At 37.5% G+C, this 14,913-nt stretch overlaps 1 protein-coding gene across 1 annotated transcript; it reads right to left on the bottom strand.

The window, feature by feature from the left end:
* Positions 1–322: 322 nt before the first annotated feature.
* LOC140244261 (mitochondrial import inner membrane translocase subunit TIM14-like) lies at positions 323–12,895 on the bottom strand. The gene is made up of 6 exons (XM_072323900.1): positions 12,744–12,895; positions 7,605–7,656; positions 6,929–6,990; positions 5,755–5,831; positions 4,362–4,432; positions 323–2,487 (listed from the first exon to the last, which is right to left on the bottom strand). Exons 1-6 carry the CDS (start codon positions 12,744–12,746, stop codon positions 2,414–2,416), a joined length of 339 nt encoding a protein of 112 aa, XP_072180001.1. The 5' UTR covers positions 12,747–12,895; the 3' UTR covers positions 323–2,413.
* Between the last annotated feature and the right edge of the window lie 2,018 nt (positions 12,896–14,913).

Raw genomic sequence — 14,913 nt, 5'->3', positions numbered from 1 at the left:
CAGTATATATATATATATATACATATACAGCATATATACATATATAAAAGCAATTGGAAAAGAAAGAGGAAAGAGAATCCTAAAGAGCGTTCCAAAAATGACAAAAATCGAATAAGAAATAAGGAAGATATGATATTTTATAAATTTCACATTTTTTTTAGGAAAACATTTCTTGAGCAGTCAATATGAATATTCAAATGAGCGAATTGATGATGTAACAGTCATGCCCTCACAATTTTTATTTTATAAAAAAACGCATTGATAGCTAAAGATCAAAGTATTTCTGAGTTCAGTGACAAGATATAAGATGGAAATTTGTGCATTCTTTTTTTTTTCTTCTCATTTATTTCAAGTATGTTGGATTCCACAAGTTTCCTGGTTTTAAGAGGAAAAGGTCTCTAACACAATGAGAATTTATAAATACACATGTACATTAAAACGAAGTGCTGATGTCATATCATTCATTTCTTGAAGATATACCGCTCTTAAGAACATAGGAATTGGAAAGCACATGTCTTATTTATTACGTTTGCTGGCAGAATGTTAGAACAATCAAGCTATTGTGGATTTCATAGTCAAAAGTATAAGCGTTGTTTTGCACGCAAATGTAGCTCAAATCCAGTAGCCACTAAAAAATCGCCAAGGTAATGGAGGCAATTACCTACATGAACACTAAGAAACGTGTACAAGAACAGAGTATCGAATTTAAGTGTTCATGTGGATGAATTCTACCTGATACCATCTGGAGACAAAAAAGCAGTAAATTTCAAGTACACGTAATTCATTTGGTGCACTTTGGTGACAACTTTAAAAGCTTTCAAATGCCATCCACAGCATTTTAAACTGGATGAAAAAAAAAAAAAGAATACAACCAAACAAGTGTATACCTGTCTAAAGTTTCGTTGCAATGACTGTAAAAATGACAAAAATCAGACTCCAGGGTCGCGTTTCATAAAACTTGGTATCAGTAACAACTGCCGCATTTCTATGATGAATCTGCACTCAGCCAATCAGATTGGCAGTGGCCCGGTGGCCAAGGGCCACTAAAAGTTGATGACAGGCCACCAAATTTTCAAAAATACTATCTTTTGGTGGCCTTATCGGTCTTCTAAAATTTGATATAAATTTTCAGATTTTCTTTAATTTTAGATCACTACATTTCTTTTTAGGCAGCAAAAATTCAATGGTCAGGGATTTCAGTGGCCTGAACGGGCCCCAAGAGAAAACCATTAGTGTTAAGCCCTGTACTTTCAGTCACTAGCAGATTTCTTGTTTACACAATTTGATACAATTTAGTTTATCAGAGAGTGCTCAAAGCTCATGGGGCTGTCATTTAGAGGTTACAACTGGTAACATGTACTACATGTGTATGTTAGGAAGAGTGCAGAGGCACTTGTTTACAGGGTTGTTGTTGTTTTGTTTTGTTTTTTTCCTTTGGGGGTATATCATTATGCACCTGTTTATCGGAACACATTCTCTCACAGAGCAGATTTCATCTTAAATACATTCTTTTTTTTTAATCATTGTAAACAAATAATGATCGTGAATTTCACTTCCAGAAATGCAGAGTGTAATCATCTTAAAATGAAGAAACAAGTGAGAACAGACAGCACTGCCATAATCCTGCTTGTAGTCCGTCCACCTGTGGACACCATTTCAGCTTATCATTCCAACACTTCATCAAGCTACTGGAATAATTCCACTTGATCAGGCTCTCCTTCCATCTGTCATGAGCTGGAAGATCTTCATAAATAAATCTCTCAGTTTCTCTTTGATGTCAAATTCTTTGAGAGTCCAATCCCATTTCAAAGTAAATTTGCATCACCAAAGATCCTACACACTATAAGATGGTCACCTCTCAGTTGAAAAGTGAAACGCTGCCGCTTGGAATTGTGGGATTTGTAAGGAGTGCGCCAACTAGCGATGAGCGGGGAAAGTTTCCAGGTGAGCTGTACTTTCCCAATATGTTTGTGTAGGACCAAGACAGGCTACAAGACAAGAAAGAAGGAATTTTCTTTAAAGAATAATGAGTAAACCTAAGAATTGGTGCAGTGCATTAAACTGCATCAATAGTTACACCAAAACATCAGCAGGTTTATCATTATTTTGATTTCCGAAAGACTGTGCACAGTGAGTTTTTGTCACACCTCCCTGGTCACAGCGAGCGGTAGACTTGCATACAGCTCGCTCAGCTCCGCTCGCAGGTTCCTACACTCACTGTGGCTGTGCACTTCTACAAATTATTTCAAGCTGCTTTTGCAAAAGGCTAATGCTTGTTCGATCTATACACGTTCAATGCTAGCGGGTGACAGCCACTTCCGTTTCACCAGCAGCGGTGTAAAATCAGGAGAGTTGGCCATCTTACGTAGTGTGTAGGATCTTTGGCACCACAAGCAAGGAATGGCGCTGAGCCTCATAACTTCTTTCCTTGGCTCTCCAAGTAGTCTTTCGCTTCATTGATTTTTGCAGCAATGTATGGCGAGCCACCTGGGAGGTAAAAAAATGCAGGGCGAAAAGAGAAAAGAGTAGCATTCAAATAAAGATTCCAATGTGTGGGTCTACTGAAAGAGTGCACTCCATATTTAAGTTCACTTCCATCAGATCCATCACAATGAGATTTCTCTAAACACAGACCACAAACAAAGAATGCTGATTGTAAATGTAGTGTCTGTCCTGTTCACCCAGAACAGTAATGAAGTGATGAAGTAACTGCTCTTAATATCTCCAATTCCCAACCTTAAAATTTGATCTCTTTCTCATATTCTATCTGGCTGTGTGAAGACTATTACTTTTTGCTTAAAGTGAATTTACTCTTCATTTAATTGTCAACTTGGAATCCCTTGGTAAAATACTCAATGGTATGCAAATTCACACACTGTTGCTCATCAGGATCCAGTGGCGGATCCAGGGGGGTGGGGAACACCAGGCACATCCCCCTTTATATTCATTTACTTTTTTAATACAATGTACCAAACGTATTCATGAAATCGCACGATGACCAACATACTTATAAAAAAAGTCTCCCTACTGTGGGAGGATGGACCCCCCCCCCCCCCTTCTACAGAATTCCTGGATCCTCCCCTGGGATCATATCAACTTGAGTGATATCCAACTGGGGTCATTATTTCATTTCACTATCTTTAATCTGATCATATATCTTTCTCCGGACAGTAAGCACCAGCGCATGAATTGATGACTATTCGTCACTTAAATGGCTACGTTTATCAGCTCCCAAGTTTCAGAACTTTATTCAGTAGTGCCTGAACTGAAGTATAATTCCATTGATCACATTCTCCCTTTCTAGCTGAAGAGTACAAATACTCTGGAAACAGAAAGAAAAAATATAATTACTGCACATCACTGTCTATAGAAAAGGTGCCAGCATTTGGGGATTATCTGAATACAAACAGTGTTTGTTACTTATAGTTGATTTTTTTTTTCTACAGATGACTTAAAAAGAGTTGAAAGATGAATAAATGGAAGGAGAGAGACTGCTTAACCTTAAAGAGGAAATTCAGTCCAAATATAAGTTAGTCTTTTAAAAAAGTAAAATTTTACGAGTTCAACAGTAAAAGTTTGACTGAAATCGGATGAAAAATAAGGAACTTATGAAATTTTGAAGTTTTGATAAATTCTCCATAACAGTTCTTGTACAGTGGGTATGAATATGCAAATGAGTGAGCTAACCATGTCATACCCTCACAATTTTCCACTGATTGTGTACCAAAAAAAAAGAAAAAAAATCAATGTTTCTGTCCTTGAAGTCTGAAAAATGGCATTATCCCTGGTTGAATAACTTCAGAATAGTGATCAGTTAGATATATGAGGATTTGAGCCTCGGGCATAATTGCGTTTGAATGAAAAATTTTTAAATTTTATGTACAAACTATATGGTAAGTTGTGAGGGTATGACAGGCTCACTTTGCCATTTGCATATTCATATTGACTGTTCAAAAAATGTTTCTCCCAAAAATAGCAGAACTTCAAAACGTCATAACTTCCTTATTTTTTGTCCAATTTTGATCAAATTTATAGAATTGAACTTGTAATATTTTACTCTTTCTTATCAGACTATCTCATATATGGACTAGATTTCCCCTTTAATCATTTCTGTTTGAGGAAACTTCATTTTAAAGTCTCACCTATACCGAAATTGCTCATTCCAAACAGCGAAGAGCTATAGAAAGGTACTTCAATACTCTTTCAGTTTTGTCTCACGGATCAGTTTGGTTAGGTCCATGTGATTTGACTGGAGCAATAAAGTGGTTCCACACAGAAGAAATGACATACAGAGTTTGCTAACTTTTTAGATCAAACAACCTGTTAATTCCCCCCCCCCCCCCTTAATGTCTGCATCTTACCTTTATCTGGGTGATTTAGGAGCATGATCCTTCTGTGTGCTTCACGAACCCGGCTCTTGTTTGCAGATGCACTGACGAACAAACACAAGATTCAAATAAATGCAGTAGCTTCAAGCAGGCAAACAAGCAGGTTTCATTCACAATCATACTGTATATCTAGGGCTTTGATATTAAAGATACATGTATCACACAATAGGTGTGTTTTATATGTCACTGTTAACTTCATAACAAGAAATTCTGTTTTTCGGAGCAGATGTTTTCTTCAGTCATGGAAAACTTGAAGAGTAGCCTCAGAGAACAAACACTCCATATCTGCAAAACTGCATGTTTTTTCATATCTACCAAGGTTGACCAACACATGTTGTAATCCGGCAATCTAGACAGCCACTCACTATCAGCTTGAATTCATAGCTGATAAGAACCTTCAAGGGAATCTAAACCCAAAGAGCAATGTGGATTGAGTGAAAGCAGCAACATTAATAGAACACATCATAGATAGTCTGAGGAAAATCGGACCATAGATACAAAAGTTATGAAGATTTTGGTGTTGGAACTGCTGGATGAGGAGACTACCAGAGATTATGGGGTATGTGTGGACAACAATATAAAGAAAATATTTAAAGAAAATTCCACTAAAAAAAAAACCCAAACACTTTTCTAGCATAAAGAAAGAGCACTTCACTAGAAACTTTCAGAAAACAGGGAGAATAATTGCTACCCTTAACATACAATTCATTACAATGTATGTCAGTATTAACCACAAACCTTTCCTCCAGTTAAAATAGATCTACCCCTGTAGTCTCTAGATTGTTTGGCAACAGAGAAGTGCATGTACAGTATGTCCCCCCCCCCCCACAAAAAACAAACAAACAAACAAACAAACAAACATACAATCTGATGTTTGCACTAATGACTTTCAAAATGATGAAACAATCTGAACGCTATTTGATGGAAAGAAACTACATGTATAACTTCTTACCTACATTTTGCAGAAAACCCCATTCAAAAATAGGGATCATTGTAAAAAAATGTCATGGGTTTGTTTCTTCCAAGTTCAGCACTTGGATGCTCTTGGAACTGAGATTTAAGCAATAGCACGACTTGGAGGGAAGGAATTCCTGACAAGCTCTACAAAGATCCTCATTTTTCATTGACCACTGAAGTAAATTGGATGAGCTTTTCTGTAAGACGTTGGGAATAACTTATAATTTTGTACTCTGAAATTGCATATGGATTGATTGCCCATTTTCAAAGTTATCGTAGTGGAGGGTCCTGTTGTAATTGTTGTTGTTGTTGTTGTTTTGTTTTGTTTTGTTTTGTTTTGTTTTGGTTTTTTTTTTTTGGGGGGGGGGGGGGGGGGGTGAGGGGACATACCGTATTCAAGGAGACTCACCTGACACCAAGAATAAGACTGGCTTCCCTTTTGGACATTTTTGGTTCAAATCCTCCCTTGTAGTATGTGTTGAAATTCTGGACGAAGGAACAAAAAGACACATGTATATATCATGATAATGATAATGATAATTCAAGTATAATAACTAGTTCAGTGTGTGTAAATTAAAAGTTCATTTCACTTTGTCATAAATAAACATAAAGGCATAATTTACCATTTGCAGATGAAACATAAAGTCAGCTTTAGTGTTTCAAAATCGTTCTAAAATGTGAGTTAGGGATAGAAACAACCAATGTAAAAATTTGAAGCAGTATAATTAATGATAAGTATTGTTGAATATACAAAATGTGAACAATTACAATAAAGATGTTTCTAGACTAAACCGTCTACAGTTATGGTTTAGTGAGAAAAATAGTGATATCTCATTTCTAAGTCTTTATTGCAAAATGTTTACGTGGTAGGATGTTTTGTGATATAAGTGACCTACATATATGCATCGAATACGATATCTGGAAAATTCTTTTTTTTTTTTTTAAATCACTGCTCCCTATGGTAAACAGTTCCTTTAAATAGTTGATACAAAAATGGAGACCATTGTGGGCCTTGGGTTGTTGTTGTTTTTTGTTTTTTGTTTTTTTTTTGGGGGGGGGAGGCTGTGTGTGTGTGTGTGTCTGTCTGTCTGTTTATATCTGGCTTTTACAGATCAGAAAGTGCATTCAAATTTTTCACAATTGTCACTGTACATACATGTATATACATTAAAAAATCAGTAATTCTTTATATCAGGAGAAATAAAGATATATGACCAACTTTTGCATAATAATGCACTAAAACATGCATACAAATAGATACAGTGCGAATTCATTTTCTATTGTAATGACATGAGAGAAAGAGGAAATGTCGTTGTTGAAGGTTGCATTAAAAATCAACTGCCATAATAATCTACTGCTTTTGATAACAGATAACGTCCAATGGTGTACATTCATTTCTTTTGCTTTACAAACAAATCCATGAACAAAAACAATAAAATCTTCTATGCTCAGGCCTGAGAACATGCATATGAGACTAATTCCAGTGAATGTTCAAACAGATGACGGTCCACACACGAAGCCTTTGCCACATAGTAAAGGTAATGAAATATATGGCAAACATAAATTTCCATCATGATACTTACAAACTTTGGCATCTTGCTGGCATTCTGTTGAACAAGTTTCCCAGACTGTAGAGCTAGCCTCCCTGCAATGCCATATCATAATATTTCAATCAAAATCCTCTTCCCCAGCATGACACATCTTGCGCTGGCATGGTATCAACAACATGGCACTTGATAATTCTTTGCTATTTTATATACTACTACGTGTAAAGTGGATTGCAATAAGATTTGAGACATGAAACTGTGGTACAAATGCTATCTACAGAATAAATAGAATGGCAGTTGCCTTTAGTCCTTAGCCTTTTATATCACAGTAGATGAAAGTCTACTACCTGATTGTTTTTATTGAATACCAATTCATTTGAACAAAGATGATCATTAAATGTTCTGTTAATCAGTAAAAATCATGAACATCCCTCCAACTGCCAAAGAGAAAGAAAGGTGAATACAATGGACATACTTTAGCATACAATCAGGGCCCCGTTTTATCAAAAGATAAAATCGATTTTAAATTTCCTTACCACACAAGCTGCCATAGACTTGCAGCTGAAATCAACTTTAAAATCAACTTTAACTCTTCATAAAACAGGGCCCAGGTCCTCTAAGTCCATAATGCCTTAGAGCAGTGACAAAATATGAATCAACAAGACAAACATTAATGAGGCACAGAACAAGGGCCCATGCTTGGTGATATTACCTAGATATGCTGCGGCTGCAAGCCCAAGTCCAGCTACAATCAGCGACGATGCCTAGTGGAAATAGAGCAAATGCAATGTATGCAAAACATTACCATCATCTTTTAACAAATTCTATGTGCCTATCGTGGTTCTGATGATAAATCTCTACAAAGTGGGAACTCATCAAGATTTAAGTATTTCGATGCCAGCTGATGGGGGAAACTATGATCCTTTCTCAAATGAATTCATGGATGAGTTGTGGACACTGACTTTGCCTTCTGCCTATTTTAAATGGAAAATGTCACAAGAATGCTCTAGTGGACTTTTTCTCACTTTAAAAGGATGGTGTAGTTTTGGTTGATATGAGGATTCAGGTTTTAACTTTTTGCGACATACATTGTACTTAAAATCAACTTCTGAAATGTCAAAAACATACAATTCAAAGAGGAATATAAAGTTTATTTGATGAAAATCAGTTTTCTAATAGCTGAGATATCCAGGAACAGAGCAAAACAAATTCATCCTAATAAAAGGTGGGTCCCACATTTTATCAAGATTGAATGTTTGGATATCTCAGCCATTTGAAAACCAATTTTCATCATATAAACTTTGAATTCCTCTCAGAATTATGCTCTTTCATGTTTGAGGTTACTCAAGAGGTTTCTCATCATCTCATATGAAAAAGTTGGAAACCTGAAGGTCTAAATAATGTAATCAACTAGTTGGTAATGAATAAGTGATCTCTGACAACCTGCCTGCTGACAACCAGACCTTGCCATACATAGAAAGACTGCAGACGCTCAACCTTCCTTCCCTTGAATACTGAAGGAGACGAGGAGACATGATCCAGGCATATAAGATCATCCATGGCCTGGACAGAATCCCAAGTAATGCCTTCTTCGAATATGCTGCAGGTTATACAGTATACTTCCAATACAAGGGGGCATACTGAAGCTCACCAACAACAGGTGCAAGACCATGAAAGACAAGAAACCTTAAGCCAACGCATAATATATGAATGGAATTCTCTGCCAGAGAATGTGGTCAATGCCCCCTTAGTGATCACTTTCAAATCGGACTGGACCGAGCATGGAGAAACCAACATTTCAGCTTCATATTACTGCCCCCCCAAGGAAAAACGCAGTATCTACATCCAGCTCCATTTCTCAACAACCGAGATATTCACCATTTTATGTTTTTGCCAAAGCCCCTGGAAAATATACTCTTTTGAAAAATTCCTTCATTGTGGAATTTTAGTCTATCTAGCTACCAATTTTCCTGGAAAATATCATTTTGTGATTTTGTTTTGTTTTTAAGTTATTAATGAAAATGTAGATACTTTGGGGAAACCCCATGCAATTGACTGATTTCCCCAAGGAAAAACGCAGTATCTACAATGGAACGTATTTCCCCAAGGAAAAACGCAGTATCTACAGCGGAATGACTGCCATAATTATGTATGCATGTAGACAGTTCTATACATCATTGTACAAGTATTCATGATGCACCATCCTCAACCTCTGGCCCTGGGGGATGCATCCTCCATCCCCCATTTATGCCCTGATTACAGAGGAGGCTTCAACAGATCGTTCTTGGAACGTTTTGCTTACATTCCCAGACCGCTCTTGCTGTAAACGTTACGCGTTTATAAATATGAAGCTTGCCAGGGCTGTAATGTGATATGGCCTAGCCGCTAACGTTAGCATCTAGAATACTAACGTTAGATCTAACGGTAGATCTGTACAGTCTAGGCTAGAGTCTGTCTAGACCAAAATAAATCTAAATCGGATGTCTGGACCTAGATCGATCTAGACTAGGTCTAGTTTTTATATCGGTTATTCTAGGCTGGCTACGTAGCAGGCTACACGAGTCTACAGCCTCAGGCTATGCACGATACTCACAGAAAAAAAAATAGCCTAACGTTAGAACTGCAGAAGGTTTAGTCTAAGCCCTTAGATTACCGGTCTAGGCCCCTACCTATTTTTCACATAATCTATTTTCAACTAGATCTCTGTCTATGTAATTTTAAGACAGTATGGTATGGAGTAGCTAATTGAACATTGACACTTCACTAGCGGTGTTAGATTTTGAGGATTCTGAGTGGTTAAGTTTTAGTCTTAGACTTCTTTCTTAGTTTTATAAACAGGCCTGCCGTAGAGTAGGCCTATTTTAGTCCTACACTAACCTACATCTTTCTTTAGACTTTCGGAATACGGACCCTGAAAGTTCTGATTAACGTTAAGTCTAACGTTAGAAAAGAGACGCAAGACTCAAACGTTACTGTCTAGACAAGTCTTAGACTTGGACTTAGGCCTAGATGTAGGCCTATAGGGTCTAACATGTTAGTATAAAAGCGACGTTTATCCGATACAACACAAATAGATCTAGGCACCTAGGTCTATTGCCTTTCGACGAAACTTTCAGATTTGGAGCCTGAGGAATTTTGACAAGGGTCTAGGCCTATCAAAGTTACTTCACAACAAGTTAATATTGAAATCGTACGAAAGATGTTCATCATCGAGGTAGAATACCATATGAAAGAAAAGCTGATCGTTAATCACACGAAGCGAGGTAAACATGCATTTGTGTTTAGAACTCTAACGTTACCTCGCTTCGTGTGACAAACATGCATTTGTGTTTACCTCGCTTCGTGTGACAAACGATCAGCTTTATTCTTTCAATATTGAAATAGTTTTGAATTACTTACTCATTATCTGCAGATAAATGTTTCTTGAGGGCTAGGCTCACGAGTAATTTTCCCCGCGACAACATTTTGTTTTAATCCAAGACAAGTACACACTCACACTGTAAATGCTGACTAGCCGGCCGGGCCCGGCCCATTGAGAGTGCAGCTATATGCAAGCTGTCAGTGTTGTGCTGTATTGTTTAATGTGCACTCGGTTAGTCTTAATCACACACTGTGTTTTATATTAGGATCACGATCTCATCAAAATATTTACTAATCAGTATTGTTTCGGTTAGATATTTTGAACATTATGTCTTATTATTGAGCAAGTATATCTAAAGAAAGTAATTTACGTTCAAATTACAGAACAACCGGCAAATTATTCACATATATAAATAACAGTGTCTGGTAATTAAGACTAGCTTTGTAGATACTGCGTTTTTCCTTGGGGAAATATTCATCATGTAGATACTGCGTTTTTCCTTGGGGAAAGTGCAAGTTAAGTGTAGATACTGCGTTTGGCAGTTACGGAAAAGTAGCTTTCCAAACATTTTTTCAAAAATCTGAATATGTCATATGAAGAAGGATTGCCCACTGACTATATTTATGCAAAAAAGTGAAAATCGCCAAAAATGTTAGATACTGCGTTTTTCCTTGGGGGGGCAGATTATCATACACGTAGACGAAAATGTTGACAGCATTGAAGAGAGCCAGAGAAACTGTCAGAAAATAACACCAGAGAAATGAAAGGAATAGAAAGGATGAGGCTAAACCACAAGAGGCAAGAACAAGAACTGGAAGCCCGACTGCTGTGTAACAACAGCATTCACTCATAATCTCGGTTAAAGATTAAAATGTAAAGTACTGTTAAAGTGCACAAACCAGCGCAGAAGCTAGCGCGAAAATAAAAGCACACAAATATTTTTGCACGTCAAATGTTCCAATAATTAATGTCCTAATTCCATGGCATCAAAAACACATGGAATTCATCTTACCCTGCCAAGCGTGAAAAATTACTCGCGCGAAAATATCCACTCTTACAGTACCAGTTGATATAAGTGTATGGGCACCCGTACCAAGGTTTGACCTCCCGAGACCTGAGCTGTGCCATGATTCGACCATGCACAAAAATAGATTTCTATATTAGCAGGCAGTCAAATGTTGGACTTCATACATTGAGCCATTGTGGTCGAATCTGCTAAAGCAACCGATCAGTCTAATAAACATTAAATTAACTAGACTAGCCCTAGTAGTAGTGCGTAGTGGTACTGGTAGGCCTACTGTACTGGTAAGTGGTGGTAGTACTAGAGTAAAATATCCCGTTTGCGGCAGTTTAAGCATTGTTAAGGGTTTTTCCAACTTGTAAACAAATCAGGCAAATTATTTTCAACCATTTCATATATCATAGACAAGATTATTCATTAACGCGATTGTTTTCATAAAAGAAATTTACCATTGACCAACGCAATTTCATGATTTACCAAGGCAAAACCCGGTACAATTTTCGCCGATAAGGGCGATATGCGACGTAGTATTTCTGCTTGCGGCACGATGTACAATCCCTATGCAATACGCGCGTGCTCCGCGATCTTTAGCTGAACGCCTTCACATGTCTCGCGAACATTGCGTAAGCGCCAATTCCCATTGCGAAAGCACGTGAAAATAGCGGGCGCACATGCATTGGCCGCAAACAAGATCGCAATTCTGGCGGTATTGTTGATGTCTTTCTCGTGTTTTTCTCATTTTTTTTCGATGGCGACATCCACTTTCCGAAAAAAATGGCGGCCCACATCAGCTCGCGAAAGTTCTATTTTACGTGAGGATATGTTTTCAAAATCCATGAACATCGAGAAAACGACAAAAAATCCAGTTTCTTGGACCATTGTTTCTTAACTGTTAAGAAGTACCGAAAATTTCATTTTGGATGCGATATGTTGTCATTTAGGTGAGAAAATTTCACTTTCGTCAGAGATCATGCCCAATTTATCGTTTGGGTTACGTTGATTGCTAGTGTGTTAGTATATGTGTAGTGTGCATGTAACAGTGCAGTGCTGTGTTTAGCGGTATATTACTGTGTATGTTGTACCTGCCGCGAACGGCTGCACGGCCGCACACTGCCGCAGTTACTCTAGTAGAACTAGAGTTGTGCCATGCCATAATATGCTTCGCTTGAATGAATAAATGAATGTCATTATTTAATACTCTCAATATGAAATTTCAAAGTTACACAGACAATAGGTGAAATTTCAATTATTTAAAAGACATGATTAGGAAATAGGTATTCCTGCCAGTTTTATAGCAACTGCAATTAAAATTGTTCTCTGAATCGTAAAGTTAAACCCAACACGATGTTCAACGAGTGGGACTTAGATAATGCCAATGCCTTCGAACACCACTTTCAATCTATCATATTTTGGAGGGAATTCAACATTTTCAGTAAACCACCATAGTTACAATCATTGCTGATACTCACCATTTTCGTATGTGTTACTAAAGGAGTTCGTTGTCAGATTTCTTCTTGATAAAGCCTGATATGGACCGTTCTTCTCGCTTGACTCTACACGACATGCAGGCCTTTTCTTGCGTAAGCCTGCTGATTTTGCTCGCATTGCGCAACCTCCACTGTGCATGGTCGCGTTGAAAAAGTCATGAGCATACAAGCTCCACCTGCACCATGTACCATCATTCATCCGAGCACTGTTATTTGCTGCCCCCAATGTTTGTTGTAGACATACCCCGTCCGTTCCTCGGTAAAGTTGCCTAAATCGGAAATCTACTTTATTAGATCTTGACCAGTAAATACTCGTTCTCTTAGTAGAATCGTGATGTAATAGCTATCTCAGAAGGATCTACACTTGTGAATATGAATTTAATGATAGTTTATTGAGAATTCATGGCAGGAAGCACAATACTTGAACAAATTAACTTTAATTGTTACCAGCAGCATGTTATAAGTAGGCCTACACAATACTTGAACAAATTAACTTTAATATTTTGTTACCAGCAGCATATTATAAGTAGGCCTACCGGTACATACGGTTTCCGAGAGCGAAAACTTCAGAAGCAGTTTACCGGTACTTTTCACTCCTCTCTCTTTAAGTTTCAAGAACGTCACAATATGAACCGTTATGCATTCAAAATGTATGGCTTTCTCTGAGGTCGAAGGCATGATGGAATAAAAACTTACACATGCTCTTTTACATTTCAATGTTCGGAATCAACGCAATTTTTGGTTTTTGCTATCATTGTTGTGAGACAAGCTTTAACTTTATTGATAAGATATAGACTTACTTTGCAAGTCATCGGTGCATTAAACTTATTCGTGTGTAATTCAAAGGTCGATGCCAGCAAAGTGAAGTGTTGAAAACATGAACTCTTAAAATGGACTTATTTCAAATGGCGTGTTTTTACAGAACCTTAAATTCCGGGTTTATCGGATTTTCTGTGGAAGCACGCTGAAAGACGGCGCATAAAACTAGCGTTCAGAGAGAGGTACTAGGAGCCACTGAAAAAAAAAAACTTCCAAGAGAGAGAGAGAGAGAGAAAACCAAACCTGCGTATCGAAGCAATATTAGAGAGAGATAGCGGTAGAGAGGGGAAAAAAAAAACACAAAACAAAACAGACAGGAAGTACCGCTGAGGTAACATGCAAAACATATTTTTTTTTCATACATGTACCATCAAGATGGTGGTGATGATGATGATGATGATGGTGATGATGATGATGATGATGATGATGATGATGATGCGGATGATGATGATACCGATGAACAACATCAGATAATTTAATTATATCACTGTAGATTTACCACACTATATACCACTTATAAGCTCAAGTGGTGCAGGATAATCTTATGCAACTCGATCCGCTAAAAGGGAATGGGATGTTTTTAGCTGCACTGTACTTAGAAAATACATAAACACGTCCACACCATGCATGCCAACAGTACAATACACCAAAGATGGAGTACTCATGTAGCCTACTGAACAGAAAGATAGCGCCATTTTTCAGTAGAGCGTAATAGATATCATAAAGGCGCTTGGCTCCCACAATGTGTCACGCACTATCACAGAGTCGATAGAAAAAAAAAAAAAATAAGTCTTTTCAGACTTGCAGGTCTGAAAAAAAAAAAATCGGGAGCCAGGTGCTATATACACCTAGATCACAGAGAGTTGCCAATAGGCCTATTATTGTCTTTTACACTCTAAACCGCTCTAAACTTGTCTCTAAACTCACAGTTCACAGGGGCGGATCCAGGAATTCTGTAGGCCTAAAGAGGGGCGCAACTAATATTTCTGGTGCCACTTCCGGGTTTCTTTTCATTTTTTCTTTTTATTTCTCTTGTTTTCAACGAAAAATAAAGGGGGGGGGGCGTGCGCCGGTTGCGCCCCCTCTGGATCCACCACTGGTTCATAACCTTTTTTTCTTTTTTTTCGGTGTCTAAGTGCTTTCAATCCCCAAATTTTCACTGATATATCATACTTCTCTGATTTTTCTATTGTCATAGACAAATCAACATAATATCAATATGAAATTTCCCTTTGATATGGGCCTTAGTTTTATTCAAACATATTCACATGAATGATAATTCAAAGGACCTAACAATGAGAGTTGTTTGTCACCCGTAGGCCCTACAGTTTGA

This window comes from Diadema setosum, chromosome 21 (genome assembly GCF_964275005.1).
Source record: "Diadema setosum chromosome 21, eeDiaSeto1, whole genome shotgun sequence".
Lineage (NCBI taxonomy): Eukaryota > Metazoa > Echinodermata > Echinoidea > Diadematoida > Diadematidae > Diadema > Diadema setosum.
The sequence above is the reverse complement of the archived record's forward strand: the minus strand, read 5'-3'. Positions and strand labels throughout refer to the sequence as shown.

Coding starts and splice junctions, on each gene's coding strand:
- LOC140244261 (XM_072323900.1), bottom strand. Junction 6,991..7,604: donor TGCAGCCGCAGCATATCTAG/GTAATATCACCA, acceptor ATGGCATTGCAG/GGAGGCTAGCTCTACAGTCT. Junction 2,488..4,361: donor CCTAAATCACCCAGATAAAG/GTAAGATGCAGA, acceptor TTTACCTCCCAG/GTGGCTCGCCATACATTGCT.